Raw genomic sequence first — 17,065 nt, 5'->3', positions numbered from 1 at the left:
TGGCATTGACTATTGGATGTTTAAAACACTAATGAGACAAACAGACATACTATATAAAACTTTAGTAGGCCGTAGTTTACAGACTGCTTCAAGGAGCTTATATCTGTGTTTTAATTGGCACATTTTTAAAGGAATGACATGTTGGCTATATTAGCTATTATACAGTCTATACTTTTTTCCTTCCAACAAAATGTTGTCCCTTAGAGCTTGCTGGCTTGTCCTCTGTCTAATCCATGTATTGGTTATCCATTGGTCCAACTGTCAGCAAGGTTGTAGAAAATCAAAAGGAGAAAGTCCTGGCTGTACCTGAGGTCAATACTTTATTATACTCTCCAGTTTATTAAGCAGTGCAAATATGCTCATTTGATCAGATATTTCTCGAACAAAAACTCTCAATTTTCAGCCCCATTTGCAGCATCTTAACCTTTTTACCGCGTAGTTACGGCACTGTATGAAAGAGTAAATCATAAATAAAAACTTTGAGCGTACAATTTATCCAATTTAAGCTCCTAATTGCATCAGAGCTTTTGGTTTTCTATCTTGGCCAAGTTTCCACGAGAGCTCCCCTCCAGGGGCAGCGATGCAGGCCCTTGGTAATATGGTTCTGCAAGCAGTCCTAACACACTCAGCCACTATTTATCCTAATCAGTGACATCCACATAACCAGGATTGCTTAAAATGAACCCCTTCCGCGCCCCAGAAAACGCACATTTACCGGGACCCCATTTGTCATGGGTAAATTGAGGGTCAGTAAACTTCGCCTGTATCCTCCAGTGGGGATCCAGGACATGCATCATAACGTTAGGCGAGAATGATTGGCGAAGGCGAGCTGTCACACATTTGTCAGGGGGAAGGGAACATTATTTGCTAATTTCCCAAGCTGGGCACTGACAGGGTGCTTCGTCTTCAGACCTTTGGTGACCAGCATGGCTTCTCAGCTATTAGTACAAGTCAAGTGTTTTTTCTTTTTTTTTTCTTCCTCCCCTCACTGTAAAGCGGCAGTAATAAGAGCCGCTCGTTCGACCTCACAAGATCGCAGCACACTGGGTGAAGGATTTTGGATGGAGCAGATGCCCCCATACAGTGAGCTGCTCTTGCCAGGCCTTAGTTGAGGCCAGACAGCCTTGAGGGCTGATGGATCACAAACTTCCCTCGTCAAGGTGACGCTATCGACTCCACTGCACCAAAATCTGACAAAATGGGTATGAGGCAGTCATTCATCAACATAAGGACAAAAGGGTCATGTGTGCTTCACTCAATACTGGTCGAGATCAAGAAATGTCAGCCTGGTAAGGGATGGAAAAGGTGTACAAGTAAAGTCTCCCTAATTAAGCTTCAACTAGAATCTCCTACTTCATGAATGTTGCAAAAACTATCTTGATTTCTTTTTAGTTACATGCATTTAAACCGGCAACCTCTTAGTGCAGCAAAACAGAGATATAAATAGTGATATCCAGCTCTCGAATCCCAAATTAAACTCACTTCCTGTGCCACTCTTAGAAAGAGGCACAAAATGTTTTGTAGTCTCGGACCCTCCTTTCAAGAAAGAAAAAATTAAATAAACAAACTCAGACGTCTTTATCGGACCACATCAGATAGGTCCCTGTTGCCGTTCAAGCTGGTGAATCGGGCCTATCCTTACACTCCTCTCCGCCCTGCCGTCGCTTTGAAGTCCCAGTCTCAGAAGCTGATCAGATGGAGAGCTTCCTTTTCATTTCCTGTCCTGCAGGGTTGGGTTTGGCGCTCCGATGGTTCCTGGTCAGTGACGGGGTGTGGCCTACAGCAAAGATATGCTATAATCAAAGGCATTCCAGGCGGTATGTAAACAGATCGGCTTTAGAGACGGACACACCAAGTACTCCGTATAAGTGTTGTATACTTAAAGGTCCAGTGTGCAGGATTAAGAGGGGATTTAGGGACGGAAATATAATATTCATAATTATGTTTTCATGAGTGTGTAATCACCTGAAATTAAAAATCGTTGTGTGCTCTTTACCTCAGAATGAGCCTTTCATTTCTACAGAGTCTGCATTGTTGCACCACCATGTTTCTACAGTAGCCCAGAGCTGACAAACCAAACCAAGGCTCTGGAGAGGGCCCTATGAGCTTTTTAAGATATATTTTCCTAAAGATATGAAACATTTCTGCATTAAAATGTCCCAAATGACTAGATCTTTGTTATATATTTCGTTGAGCTGTGTACTCACTCTATCCTAAATGTTTCCAACAATGTTCAAACACAGAGAAATCCGTAATTTTGTTCAAGTTGCGGTGCGTTTCATGTGGTTGCCTGTCGCTGTGACTTCCGGGAGAGTCAGCGTGAGGAAGGAAGTCAACAAACAAGACTAAACATAACATGAATAAAACATTATCTCGCTCGTAAACATTTCTACCGCAGTCACGCCAGAGAGATTTTCATCAGCAATAGTGGCTGTTTAACAATGAAGACAACAACTACTTACGTCTTTTGTTCTGTTCTGATTGAGAGACCCCTAGTGGCAGAAATAAAAAACTGTGCCTTAAAAAGTCCCTAAATCTTCTTCACACATCATTTCAGATTTGGGACGATTTTCAATTTATCTGCTGATTTTTCTTTTTAAAATCACCCCGCAGTATGAACTGCAGCACGTAAGGATGAAACAGGGATTTATAAATGTCATCGCCACAGTCAAGTGGGTTGTAACCAGTTGGCACAACAGTTTTAGCATGTGTCAAAGCATGTTATCCACTAGCCATGTCCCCATACCTGCCTGTCTCATTACAACTCTGGTATTTAGCACCAGCTCCACAGGAGTGGAGCAGACACTCGTTGCCAAGCTAGATGGGCCTGGTTTGAAGGCCTTGTGAGCTTGTGTGGAGCGCGACAAGGTTCCACGGAGGAAGGTCCTTGTGTCCAATTAGAGGGCTGACGTGACACGTGCTCGCACTCCCCCACTGTCAGGCAGCTTGTCAGGTAGGCTTTGAGAAGCACACTGTGGCATTATTCCGCAGCGTGTTATCAGCAAGTGACCTGTGAAATCCAGCTCCGGGAAATTGATTGAAATAAGTACTTGCAGTTGAGCATGTATTTTCCCCCCATTACATCGCTCTGTGAAATGTATTGTGCGTATCTTTCAAGAGAAAAATGAAAGTATGGGTGTGTGTTTCTTTTTTTTTTCTCGCAGTAAGGATGGTATTCATTGATTTAATTTTAATTGGACCCACTTTTTGTCCCACAGTATCGTTAGAGGTCTATTTTGTAATGGCTCTTAAAATGGATTGTCCTCACTAAGTCACAGCATCAGTCCTCTGCCACAGGAAAGATAGACGGAGGAGGCAGGGAGGGGGGCTCTTGATAGACGAGGATCTTTCCCCTCCTCCTCCTCCTCCTCCTCCTTTCTCTACCTCCTCTTCTTGCCCCATTTTCAGTATGATCCACACCCAACGGGCTTTAAAAGAACTCCCCCCCTCCTCCTCCTCCCACTGCCGCATTTTGATTGAAATTCATCGGCAAGTTTATTGAGAAATGAATGAGGGAGGCAGCACGGTATTGACTTTGAGAGGAAAACACAACTCATCTTGAATGAGGGGGAAAACGCGGCCGTAATTTAGCCGTCATCGATCTGTGCCCCGTCCATGTATTGATCTTCATTTTACAATATTAATTTGCGCTTGCAATCAGCTGTGAAGGGAACCCATTTGATTTCTGTTGGCCGGTAATGTGTGAAAGTCCGCCGTCGTCCTTAGAGAAGTGGCACACATACTTTAGATGTCATCTAAGAGGATTGAACAGGTGTCTTTGGCCCTTTCTAATAATACGACCGATATGAAGGGAGTCTGAAATTATGGATGTGCAATCTGTAACATTGCTCCCTTTTAACCGTGTTAATTACATTTTATCTGTTGCAGGAGCAATATCTGCTGGAGACTGTAACTGTCTAGGTTTTTTTCATCTGTATTGGCTCAAAGTTCATGAAATTTCAATGAACATTGATCTGTCTCCATTGATTTATCCTAACTGCAGATCTTTGAAATTTTAATTTCCTGTTCATCTTGAGACTGCTGGAGATGGAATCACTCAGTGATAACTGGCTGCAGTGGATGGAGATGATATGGTCAGTGTTAAAACAGATGAGGTTTGCTTTGCGTGGGTTTGCTGTGAAAAATTCCAATTTGGCTTGGTTTGGTTTTTTGAGGATGGTCTCTACATGTGCATGCGTGTTTTCTCCTCTCTCAACACTGGAAACATATGTATACTGTGGAGGAGCAGCATGACCTCTGAATATCTTACCTCCTTTGTATGCACAGCATTCAACTTTAACTCCTCACAGTAACACCGAGTAGATATTCACTCTCTCTGTGAGCGAGACGAGGTCATTATGTGTGTTGATGCCGTTCCTGAACTGCATCCATCTAACAGACTGCAGGTGCCTAGAAGGCTTCAGTTAGACTGTTTGACAAGTCACAAATGCAATAACACTTGAATGAACTTCTGCCTCTGCTGTTTATCTGTCTCCCCCTTTCCAACTCCCACTCCACCTCTAATTTGTGTTAAGGGGAAAGAAAAAAATAACTGCTCAATGGTGTAGGAGGAGTGGAGATAAGCTCGAAGCAGTTAAGTATAATTAGCGAAAGTAATAGCTGGCAAATGGCAACAAGGCTAGGTTTTTATCTCCTGGAAAGATAGAGTTATCGTAATAAGCTGTAATGGCTGGCAGGAATGCTAGTACTCTGTGCGAGCCTCCATTCAGGCTCATAGACTTAACAAGGAACAATTTCCCTTAAATTTACTGCTTTGCTCAAACATTTCCCTATGTTTATACCCCGATACTGTAAGTCAATACATGTGTTCAATCCACTTCCATATAGACCGAGGGCACACAGTGGTGTATTGCCATGTAAGCACTTCTGGCTGCCAACGTCGGCCATGTTACACAGTTCCTGCAGAGCGGTTACTCGTGTCCTATTTCTGGAGAACATGGAGAAGGAGCAGCAGACCACACTCAGATGCCATGTACACGCCATCCACTCTACATTTTAAGTGAAGTGGCTAGCTGGGGCGGCTAAAGGAGCTCTCAGAGAAAATGTGTTTGTAGCATGGAAGGCGACGGGCAGATTAAGGCGTCAGATCAAAACAAGATTGGGAAGTGCACATTCCAGGCAGTGGAATTTCCACTGAAGCTCTGCCACGGACGCTCGTGCGCATGCGCGATATTCAAAATTGGAAATGATATGGTCGCAGCTGCACACCGAGTCATGCATTCCATTTCTTCATATTCTGAAACATGATCATTCGCTCTCCAGAGTGAGAAAATGACTGAAATATTCGTAGAAATTTTTCTTCCAGACCTCCATGAAGAAGGGAGCGAGTCTCTCTCTCTCTTTGTCAAGAAATCAGTTTCTATGTTTCTTTTACTCAAATATGGCACTAATTATTTTAGTTAGAGGCTGTTAAATTTAATATTTGCTTGTCACTTTGTTGTCTCATTACTTCTGTTAAATTCTAATCAAACCTTGGAAACAAAGCCATGACCAATTATATCTCTTTATATGTACCAGAAGGGTAGCAGAGGAAAAAGATATAAGTGTTGTAATTGAACAAAATATGCAACCTGTCAAAATCAGAACGGAAAATGAGAGAAAATGAAAATTCTATTGGTCCATAATGTTCCCTCTGCCCCCCCTTCCCGTTTGCTCTTCATCTCTCCTGCAAAGTATTCAAATGCAAGCCCTGCCTTACCTCCCCGTGTCTCTTTTTCTCTAATTATCCATGAGGTCAGTAAGCAAAATGGGGAAGAAGCCAGGAGATCAATACAAATTATCCCTGAGCAAACCAGTGCTGACAGTTTGAATTGCAGCATATGTTTACCCAAAATCAGGCAATTTATCTTAATATCAGGCGAGTAATGCAGCAGGGGTGAGAGGTCACACAATCTCTCCACCTCATAATTACCCGCCTCTAAAACAGGAAAGTGGTATTGATTGGCCGCGAGCCGGGAAGCGGGCGTGACTGGAACGTGCCAGCGACCCCCCCCTCCCCTCCTCCTTGCTCCCGTCCCTCCACCCCATCATACCTCCCCCCCACAGTTCCCCCCACCTTCCTCGGTCCCTCCTCCCCTCGGCTAGACTCCCCACCCTGTGCAGGATTTATGGGATGTGTGTGGAGGGTTTCATGTTTCCTTGCAGCGACTGAGAATCCGTACGGGGGGAGGTAAGAGGGGGGGGGGGCACGCTCCTTCCACACCCTCAACCCCCCCTCTCCCTCTTTATCCCCATATTGTGTTGGAAGGACGAGGAGGGCCAAACTAATTTTGGCATGCATGGAGTCATGCAAGGGCATCGCCAGATTTGCCTGTTGTATCTTTAGAAGAGAGTAAAGTTTACGACAGAGTGTGAAGTCGGAACGTAATAATGTGCCAAAGATTAAAAAAGACATGGGGTGAAGAGGTGGGAGTGAAAAGGGGGGGAGGAAATGCTGCTGTCAATGTGTGTGGTTTAAGGAAAAGTAAGAAGAGCAGCCCCAATGACTCTTGTAAAAGCTCAGCAGATGAAAGAAAATCTTTGCTCGGGGAGAAAAAATGTGCGGAGCGACGCGATGAATACACACATAACACATTTATTCTCCAGATTCAATATAAGTGCTCAGTATATATCATCAGCGGCTCTTACAGGATTATTGACATTGTCTGTGTCTGTCTGCACCAGTGTACATGCTATGACTACAAAACTGTCAACTCATCAACTGACAGCACCGTTTAGCGCTAATGCAAGTCTCCATCAGCTGTCAAAAGCATTTGCATGAAATCAATAGCAGATGGCGGTCTGTGTCACCAATTTCATTACGCCGGGGTTGTTACAAAGATCATCTCCATGATAGATGAGATGGCGACATGTCGACATGCGGAGATCATGCCTGGCGCTTGGACTGCGGCTGAGGAACATTGAGCCATGTGTTAAGATTAAATGTGTTTTTGTTCTGTATGACACATCTAAATTCCTCCATATGCCGTAAAAATCCACTTTAAAGTGTTCTTTAAAGGTGCAGGATACCCTTCCCTCCAAACCACATTCATCATAATTCTTAGGACTGCATTTACAGTAGGGCATCATTATCATTGCAAAGGCACATCAAACAGAACACCTCTCCCAACCTAGGTCTCGTCCTGTACTGTACGTCTCTCCGGCTGTGTTCCCAGCATGCCTGGCGGGTTGTGTAGGCCCCAGCTGAGGCAGAGGACAGGAGAGCGTGATGTATCACCCTGAGAGAGCCCACTGACAGCCTCTGATGATGGATGGCCTGATTATGGAGTGCTTTTTACACATACACAATTTACATCACACTGAGCAGCGGGGTCTGGCAGGGCTGCCGTGCACATACGCTCTCCCTCGGCCGGGCACGTGCACTCACACACACACACACACACACACACACACACCCACACTCACACATATGCATGCCGGTGTGTGTACACATGTACTTGCCAGAGTGCATAGATAAGAAAGGGGGTGGAAATAACAAAAGAAAGGGGGCAAATTCCTTGCTACAGCCTTGTCATGTACGATCAATACGGCAGATCAATCCTTTATTAAGGAGAAGATGGCATCCCCCCTGCATTCCGACGCGGACCTTTGTCGTTTCGGGACGCATGATGACATGTCAAATCAGATTTCCAGCAGTGTATGTTGTTGTGGCGTGGGGTTTATTCAGGTGTGCCTGCCTGGCCGGTAGGGCTGAACGCCACTGTATCCGCAAGCTAGATCCTCGCTATCGATTAGCACCCCGCATTGTCCATGCTTGAACACATAATTGCTCCATTTGATCACGGTCGAGCTGGCAATTACTGCATTCAGGTTTTGGCAGAAGTGGTGCATGTGTTAGTACATGACTACTGTACGTATGCGTGAGTAGGTACAGTACGCGCGTGTGTGTGTGTGACACGCTTGCATGTGTGTTTAGACGAAAGGGAACAAAAGGAAGAGCGAGGAGCCTAAATGTTCGTTTTCCTGCCGTGACTCCCTGGCTTGTGCTTCAGTGGCCCTGCTTGCCTCTGCGTGTGTCTGTGTGTGTGTGTGGGGGGGGTGTTCGCTTGCTTTCACATTCTCTGGTGTTCAGCAGGTTCAGCGAGCTGTGCGGTGTTAATGCTGAAATTACATGCTGAGTAATGAGTGATGGGCCAAATTACAGGCTGAACAATGAATAGAGGCAGGCAGCTCTTATTAGTCTCCATAGAAAGCCATTGATTTATGAAGCGCCTTGCTCGGCGGAGTTACTCTCCTGAAAATGATATCTACATTGAGAAGTGATGTTCTCTATTAAGTCATTCCTTCCCCCTTTACACTGCTCCTTTCCTCCCCTCCTCCCCTCCTCCCCTCCTTCTCTCCTCTGCCCTCCCTCCCTCCCGCCCTCGCCTTGTCCTGCCTATGAGTGTACACATGATTGTTTAGAATCAGGCGGAGCTGTAAGGAAGCCTTCAATTACCCATTAGGACTGTCAGACATAAAACGCCCTGCTCTCACCAAAGTCTGGGTTATGATTCATTTACTTTGTGCCTCTGATTCATCGCCCAATATGCCTCATGCCCCAGATTACTATTTGAGGGGTGGGAGAGATTAATGGCTCCATGGGATCTGCCGCCGTATTTCACGGGCCCAGTGTTGCAGTACAGTTGGTGCAGAAGGGTGAAATGACAGCAACTTACACTAGATCAATGTGTGGACAGCCTTTCACAGATTATTAAAGCTCTGTTAGATTAAAAGACCCCCGCTATGTAGTTTGCTGTAGTCAATATTCTCAAGCAGATAAAAAGGGGGAGGGTCCCTCTGAAGGATTCTCAGACTGATGTAGGTCATCACGGCTGTTAATGGAATAACACTCGGTGACACAAGTGTCAGAGGAGCCCGTGTCATTTTCCCGTCGCTCGCTTTCCCCGAAGCCGGTGATGTTTCATAAAACATCGTCTCACCCCTGAGGTTTCTTTGAAATTAGGCATTCTGAAATGACTTTTGTACTGTAAATTCCAGCAGATTTCTCAATTAGTTTCTTCCTGTCTCTGGCAAAATTAGCCCCTAAATGATTCTAATTTTTATCTCCCCCCGTCTTTTCTTTCAGCCCTGAATGAGCCAACCATCGACTATGGTTTCCAGAGGCTCCAGAAGGTCATCCCCAGACACCCCGGCGATCCTGAGAGGTTACCAAAGGTCAGTCTGCGCACTGCAGGAAAAAACTCAGCAATGAGACAGAGCTGTCTGGCTCCCAACGCCTTAATACTCTTGAATGTGACAAATAAACAAAACAACATTACCATCAACGCCGAGCACTGTGACCCCAAACCGTGACAGCTTTGCTCCACATATGTGGCTTACCCACTAACCAGCGTGGTAATGGTATTGGTTTTGTGTGTGGGGAGAGGCGTAAACTCTCTGTGTGGTAAAATAGCTCAATCAGGCGTTTTCCTCTCCAGTAGTCTGTGGAGATGGTAATCTGGTCAGAAACGACGTCTGCACCCTCATTACCCCACTCATGTTTTCCTTTCATTTTCTGCAGCTCGATTTGGTTTAATCTTTTGTTTACAGAACCCTGTGCCGTAAACCCCCTCGTCTTACCGCGGCTAATAGACAAAGACTGCATGTTATTATGCTTTGGCTTTCTTATTGTTTTCTTTTGAACCCGGGTGAAGGAGCTGAAAGCCACGTCAGTTTTTAGAAGCACCGGTGTGGCACATGAATAGGCTGCCATATTGAAAAACCCGAGCATGAAGGTGCACACGTTTTTTTTTTTCTTCTATTTTCCTCCCCTGCAGAAACTCTTTGATTCTTTTACTCTTTTCGTTTGCCTTTGATTCTTTTATTCTTTCCATTTCCTATTGATAAAATCTATCTGTGTGTTTTCACTAATTGCTACCCTGCCAGTAACAATTTCGTTGACTGACGTTCCAGATGTGTCAGGTGTAATAATATGACTGATTAGTACATTCAAAACCCCTTGGCATGTAGTAAAGCGGTGGCCACCTCAGAGTTTTAATAATACTGTAAAACCTTTAAAGACCTTATCTATTAAATCCCAGCATGCAACACAGCAATATCATTAACGTCCAACGGACAATTTAATAAAGAACAGACTGTGTGGTAGCTATAGACGTTTGACCAAGGCGGTGTGGAGAAATGGAGCATCACAGCTAGTCCCAGGTTCAGTATATGAAGTGTTTCAATTAGACTCAGTCCCTGTGGAGACAGGAAACAACACCCAGACATGAAATGTTACTCTAATTTCAACTGTAAACGTAGACCAAAAGGTAAAGTACACTTACCTTTAATATCCACATGGCTTCCTCCATCTCCGCAGGCATCACTGGTCAATCTTGCTACACTCTCTCAATTTTATAAAGTCACAGCGTCTTTGCGAAATTCCACATCTTTTTGAACAAAGAGCGCGACAACGTTAAACAAAGCTTTATTACAGAGCAACCTTACTCCTTTTCCTCGAATACAAAGCGTTGTTGGTTCGTGAGACAGATTTTGACACTGAACCCAAGATTAGTTTCCTGGCTGCGCGTATACTTAATATAGCACGGTCTCCCAGCCTTTGCATGAAACAATCACAGAGTGAGATGAAACCCTGCACTTCCAATAAACAACATAAATATTTGATTTGCTCTCTAATGGACCCAAATATGGGGTTCAGGGGGCATGTAAATGATCCCACCAAGTGATTCGTCATTGTTAAGCTTGCCATCTGAGGGTCAGCTCTCGGGGTCAAAAGCACATTCCCAATAAAACAGCCCGCGGCGGGGCTGAGGCTGGCATGTACATTTGGAATGAGAACAGAAACAGCATATAGAGAGCAGCCATTACAGGGTGCAGGTGAGGTAGGGAGACTCTATAAAAAGAAGATAAAGCTGGAGGACGCGCGGTGTGCATTAGCAGAAAGGCAAATCGACACCAAGCCCACTCACCGCCTCTATACCCCCCCCCTCCCATGACTTCACCCTCCAGTTGATAATATTACTGCGCTATATTGATTTCCACCAGCCTTCTCCCTGGGACCAGTAAGACACGTGGTAATTGTAAGGAGACAGAAAGCCAATATGGGAGTGCTCATGGATAGCAAGGGATGCACGCTAATATTGTTGCTACACAGAGAAAAAAAGGGGGGAAGCTGCCTCTGATTGAAGTTTACCTCGTAATTCTAAGACAACATCGTAGATGACAGTCTGACCCTGTGGGAGGAGTGGAGATATAAAAATTCAATGCAAAGTCCAGGGTGAATATGAAAGTAATAAGTGTGAGCAGTCAAGTGATGAGAAAGGAGATTGGTTTGCGGGCATCGCGTTAAGTGAAGAGAGACTTTGGAATTCACCCTCCTTTTTAAGATCTTGTTATAAAACAATTTTCTATTCATAATATAAAAAAGACAATTTATAATACCATTTTGTGCCCTCTGGCAGTAATGGACAAATAGACTGGATATCACATTATATCACACTCAATTTCTCTCTTCTGTAACAAATTAGATTCATTATGAAATTAAAAGTGGAAACTCAATATTGTTTTATTATTAAGCTGATTGCTTTGGATTCTTTTCTTTCCTCCCAAAATGAGCATAAGCCCATTCTTTTCCAATTCTTTGTGTAATCCACAAGGAGAAAATATTACAAATGTGTTCATGTCAAGCAATTACCCATGTATTTAAATGAATCTCTCTTCCTGTGCTCTTTGAAGTACCTTCATCTAATGGCCCTATGCTTCTAAATGCATTCATTACCTCAGGCTAGAGCTAACAGAGTAATTGCCTTACAGTTTTATAATGGCATTAGCACTCCAAGCTACATAACCTAGGCCCTCTTTTATTAACTGTGATAATATAAATACAACATTCATGTTAATCTAGTGCTTGAAGAATCACATTCGGGCTGATTTAGACCACATCTCCTTATTGTTAGATATTTTTTATAACACATCATTTGTTATGGCTTCCTCTCGTTTTTTTTTTTTCCCGGCAATAACGGAAAACAGCTTTTAAATCTTGGGTGATCTGTCATCTGTACAGCCCCATTTAAACAGTTGTTGAACACGGGACCTTTATGCAAAGCAAGGCAAACAATAGCAGAAATCTGTCACGCATTTGTCACAGAACAACAGAAATCATTTGAGGCCTTTAATTGTTTCAATTTAACATGGTGTGTTCTGATATGTCTCCATGACAAGAAAGCCAATTACACTTATGCTGGAGTAGTATTGAGATTTACATGGAAATGCCCTCAGAACACTATTCCGTGTTAATCGTATTCACAGCGTGAGCTGATACGCATGAAAGCGTCTCGTCAGAAGAAAACAAACTTCTTCCTTGATTGGGTGCAGCACTTCTCATCATCCTCGGATATGACTAGGTTGCCACTTAAGCATAGCCTTGCGAGTCAGCTTGGTTAGTTAAGACACCACGCGGTAAACGACAGATTAAGGATGAGAGGCAATATCGTTTTCTCTCCTCCTTTTTCCAAGCTGTCCTTATGTCACTGCTGCAAAGTACCATATGGACAAGGAGGGAGAGGACGTTTTACAGAGAATGAAACATGGCTTGTGAACGCGACAGTCTTAATTGCTTTAATTGTTGTTTAAAATTGAGAGCCATGTAGGAGATCTTGAAATATGATAGAATAGATTATTGGTAATTATTAACTGCAGACAAAAAGAAAGAAAACCACTTTATCTCACTCAGCAAGAGAGAGAGAAATCTGTTCTGCCTGATGAGAACACATCAAGACAGCTGGTCCTCTCATTTAGTCTACCTGCCTCACGACAACCATAATTCTTTATTTGTATGCAAACTAGATGCATGCAACGTTGAGCATACACACCAATTTCAGAGGTAAATGCCCATTCTAAGAGCCACCCATCCGGTAACTTGGGGTGGATTAAGCGATATGTTTCTATAAGAGAGCATGGCATACGCTGGAAGTGGCTTCTACAGTGATTCATCTTGATAAATCAAGGACTGTGGTAGATATGCTCCTCAGGATGAAAGGGCCCATACACACACTCCGTACACACTACATACGCTGTGCCTTGGAAATGCAGGCCAAGTCTTGGAGGCCGCTGTTTGAAGGCGCGAAGGCTGTGTTTACATTCATTTACGGCAGCTGCCGTCTTAATCCCACACTGCTATTGCCAAGTGATGGAACACTTCAGACAAATTACCGAGGCCCGCAAAAGAAAACACAGCGAATGTGGGAAGAAAACAAGCACCATCTGAGATGTTTCTGGTGACAGATTTGCATTGCTTTTAACCAGGGTTCTAACAGCACAGTCGACAAATCTCTGCTCTACAGCAGGTGACAACAAGCGAGCATTTTAAAAAACACACGCAACAGCCATGTCTGCAACTTGCCTTTGTCAGATTAAATGCACTCTAAAGGAGAAGAGGGTTTTCATAGAGCATATTGCCTTCTGTATTATAGAAAACAAAGAGAGCAGTCTGGTTGCTTGAGAGGGATTTAATTGTAAGTGCTGAATTCAAAGAGCAGATAAAGACACACAAACGGGCCAAACCCCACCTTGCTGAAAGCCCGAAACAGAGTGGGGGGAACAGGATCCGGGGCCAACTCATTTTCAGTGTTAAGAGCCAAAGCAACACAGCTAATCCGCATTGTCAAGCGGGGGCAAGCATGCAGACATGGATAAGACCACATCCTGAGCATCCGTGTCCCCAAGGCACAAGCACCCAGCTCTTGCTGGATGGGAAGTCATTTGTGAAGTCCTTTGCAACAGCCAGTCAAAGAGGTTAATTGAAAAATTCCTTAATGTCATTACAACAGAACTAGATTAACCCAGAGCTAATTCACTTTATTGTTCTGAAGAGAGGGGACTCGGCGCTGAACTCCAGAGCAAACGTGAAGCCCAGAATCAGGGGTGAGGTGTTGTTTTTAAAGGACTATGCCAGTTTAATTAAGATAGGGAACATTATTCACTGCTCTGCATGGTTGGAAGGAGCAAAGTGGTAGCGCTGTATAAATGCAACACTGGTGCCTCTTAAATCAGGGTGGCTTTTATTTAGCGCTTGAATATGTAAACATTTCTAAAGCGCTCCCCGACCCCGCTGTGTAATGTTGTTTTGGATATTGTTTGTTGCTGTGCAGACCACTGGGGTCTCAAACATAATCTGCCTAGGTCTTAACATTTACTCTTCCTGTTTTCCTCATCAGGAGGTGTTACTGAAGAGAGCGGCTGATCTCGTCGAAGCCCTCTATGGAATGCCCCACAACAATCAGGTCCGTATCCTCGCAGCTGCTTCAGCCTCTTGCTACATGAGAAAAACCATTGAAAATTTACTGATAGTATCACCAAAGGGTATTCTCACCACTATATCTGGAACAATGTAGGCTACATGCGTTAAACCATATAGCCAAGAAGCATGCATCAAAGCAAAAGCGCAGCTATAAAAAAAAAAACACATAAATAACAAAACCTCTGCCTTCTCTTCGCTTCTCAGGAGATCATTCTGAAGAGGGCAGCTGACATCGCAGAGGCCTTGTACAGCGTTCCCCGCAACCACAACCAGATCCCCTCGCTCGCTAACACAGCCTCCCACGGCATGATGGGAGTCAACTCCTTCAGCAGCCAGCTAGCAGTCAATGTGTCTGAGTCACAAGGGAATGACCAAGGTATGTGATTTAGGATACGGCTCCATAAGTCAGTGGTGCTCAAAAGTGGGGTCCAGGGAGCCGCCGGGGGTCCTTAAGGGGATTCCAGGAGGGTTTGTAGGAAAATGAGAAATAGTTAAATTTCACTTTTTATTCCACTCATTAAAACGCAGCATTCACTGGCCCCATTTTCACCCACAATATAGGCATTTAAAGAGTCTAATTAAGAGCCAAATTCTTTTCTTATTAATCTGCAGTATGTGCTGGTATGAAAATGTGTGATTGCTGCAGTAAATTCCCATTATCATTTAGTCTAATCAGTGAACATTTCCCTGGTAAATACTGTACATACGGAAAAATAAAAGAAAAATGAATGAATTTCCTTTTGCATCTCCCCACCCGTGTTGTTCAGTGGGCTACAGCCGGAACACCAGCAGCGTGTCCCCCCGGGGCTACATCTCCAGCAGCACCCCGCAGCAGTCGAGCTACAACACCGTCAGCAACAGCATGAATGGCTACGGCAATGCCGGTATGAACCTGGGAGTGCCAAGCTCCCCTGGGTTCCTCAACGGATCCTCTGCCAACTCCCCATATGGAAGTGAGTAGCTTGCCACTATCGCACGCCGTAGTAGCACTAAGCTGCTGCTGATTTAATTCCAGCTCCCACATTCGTTTTCACTTCTATGAATCACTTCTGACAGGGTTATAACATTATTGATGGCGATAATATATTACTATTCATTCACAGGGGCTTGTTTAGTTTTAGTACTTCGGAGAACACACATCAGAGTAGGAGAAATATTCATTTTTATGTGTATTTCACCATATGCCACCTGTATTTGTTCAACCGGACAAGATGTTGATGGTAGGGGCCTGTGAGTACTGATCATGTATCCCCCCTGGCAGTAATACTATCCTCGCCTTACCTTAACTGCCCTCTCCCTCTCCGGCACTACTCACAGCACGTTCTCACTCTCTCCCTCCCTCCTTCCTCTCTTCCCTCCCTATCCTCTCTGCAGTTAAACAAAAGAGCGCCTTCGCCCCTGTGGTCCGACCCCAGGCCTCCCCACCCCCCTCCTGCACCAGCGCCAACGGCAACGGACTGCAAGGTGAGCCCCCCTCACCCCCTCATCCCTTCCCTACGGACTACTGGTCAGATACCGCTGCTCAGGCCTCTGTCCGGTTTGGTGAGGGATTAATCATTACAAATATATGCATTTTGACAGGCCAATTTACACCTTTTCAGTTCACACACAGATCTTTACACACACACTCACACACAAACACACACACATCATTCAAGCACTGTGCAGGACTGCGCAAACATACACGCAAACATACATCCTCGTTGCCCTTTCATACAAATGATCCCCTCTGATGTCGCAGGAAAAGACCTTCCCAGAATTGTTTTAGTAATTATGTTTATTAGGTTTTGTGCATGTGTCATGACCAACATGATTGCTTTGAAAACAAGCTTAGCCGTAGTGTGTGCCCCAAGATTAATAACATTGGGCTTAATGAAGTGGGAAATTAAAGTTCATCTTGCTACACGTTCATACTTATTAATACATGTTGTGCAGAAATTAATGAGCAATGCCTTGCCATCATCTGCGCTGGCAAACTTAAAAGCATTTCAACCATGACTCTACAAATATACTCAGAGCAATATAATAATATATCATCCCAGCACTTCACTAGTCGCCTAATTGTTAAAACGTGTGAAAATACTGAATATATAAACTCTCAGGGTGAGGTACAGTTGCTAATGATATCCTCAGCAGATGGTCTTGGTAAAATAACGGGAGCTACCTTTGATCTTGCCTAATCTCTCTTAGATAATGACGCAGACGCACGACTCGGGGAATGTGGCAATGTAACGGTGCGGTGTCGGGGAGAGTCGCAGGATAAAGGGATGGGAAAGGGGAGGGAAGGAAGCGGGAGAAGGAATCTGAGGGGAGTCTAGTACTGTAGCATTGTGGCATTGTGGGAAGTGACCGTGTTGTTGCTCTGCCGTCACCACGGCCGCGTCTCCTGGGAGTCTGGGCCACTGTTTGCCATTACCCCAACGCCAGGAGAAATATCACACATAGCAAGACTGGCATGCTGGGGGCTGAAATGTCAGAGCAGGAGGGAGGTTTTCAAACTCTCCCCCGTTAGGAGGACGTGCAGCAGCAGGCTGGCGGACACGGCAAACACTCACAGGCACATACGCAAACAGGCACATTAAGGCTTACATTCACACACTCGTGCAGCATCAGATGGCTGGACTCACACATGCACACACATATGCACACACACATACACATACATACACACATGCATGCTCAAAGATTTTTTTAATAAATTTTAAAATTTATATCCAAACCTGTTTTTAGCCCAATAAACTAATCTTTTTCTTCCTGTCTCTGTTTCTTCCAGCCATGTCCGGCCTGGTTGTCCCTCCAATGTAA

At 44.4% G+C, this 17,065-nt stretch overlaps 1 protein-coding gene across 10 annotated transcripts in view; it reads left to right on the top strand.

Moving 5' to 3' along the window:
* ebf3b (EBF transcription factor 3b) overlaps positions 1-17,065 on the top strand; it is a 65,685-nt gene extending 48,620 nt beyond the window's left edge. For 6 of the 10 annotated variants that reach the window (XM_073481906.1, XM_073481903.1, XM_073481902.1 and 3 more), the window contains 7 exons: positions 9,089-9,177; positions 14,178-14,243; positions 14,465-14,636; positions 15,028-15,213; positions 15,522-15,543; positions 15,576-15,724; positions 17,034-17,065. In XM_073481906.1, coding sequence (XP_073338007.1) covers positions 9,089-9,177; positions 14,178-14,243; positions 14,465-14,636; positions 15,028-15,213; positions 15,522-15,543; positions 15,576-15,724; positions 17,034-17,065 — 716 coding nt within the window. The other 4 variants (XM_073481907.1, XM_073481904.1, XM_073481899.1 and 1 more) reach the window with 3 other exon arrangements.

Source organism: Pagrus major, chromosome 15, assembly GCF_040436345.1.
Source record: "Pagrus major chromosome 15, Pma_NU_1.0".
Taxonomy (NCBI): Eukaryota; Metazoa; Chordata; class Actinopteri; order Spariformes; family Sparidae; genus Pagrus; species Pagrus major.
This window is presented reverse-complemented; position numbering and strand designations above follow the sequence as displayed.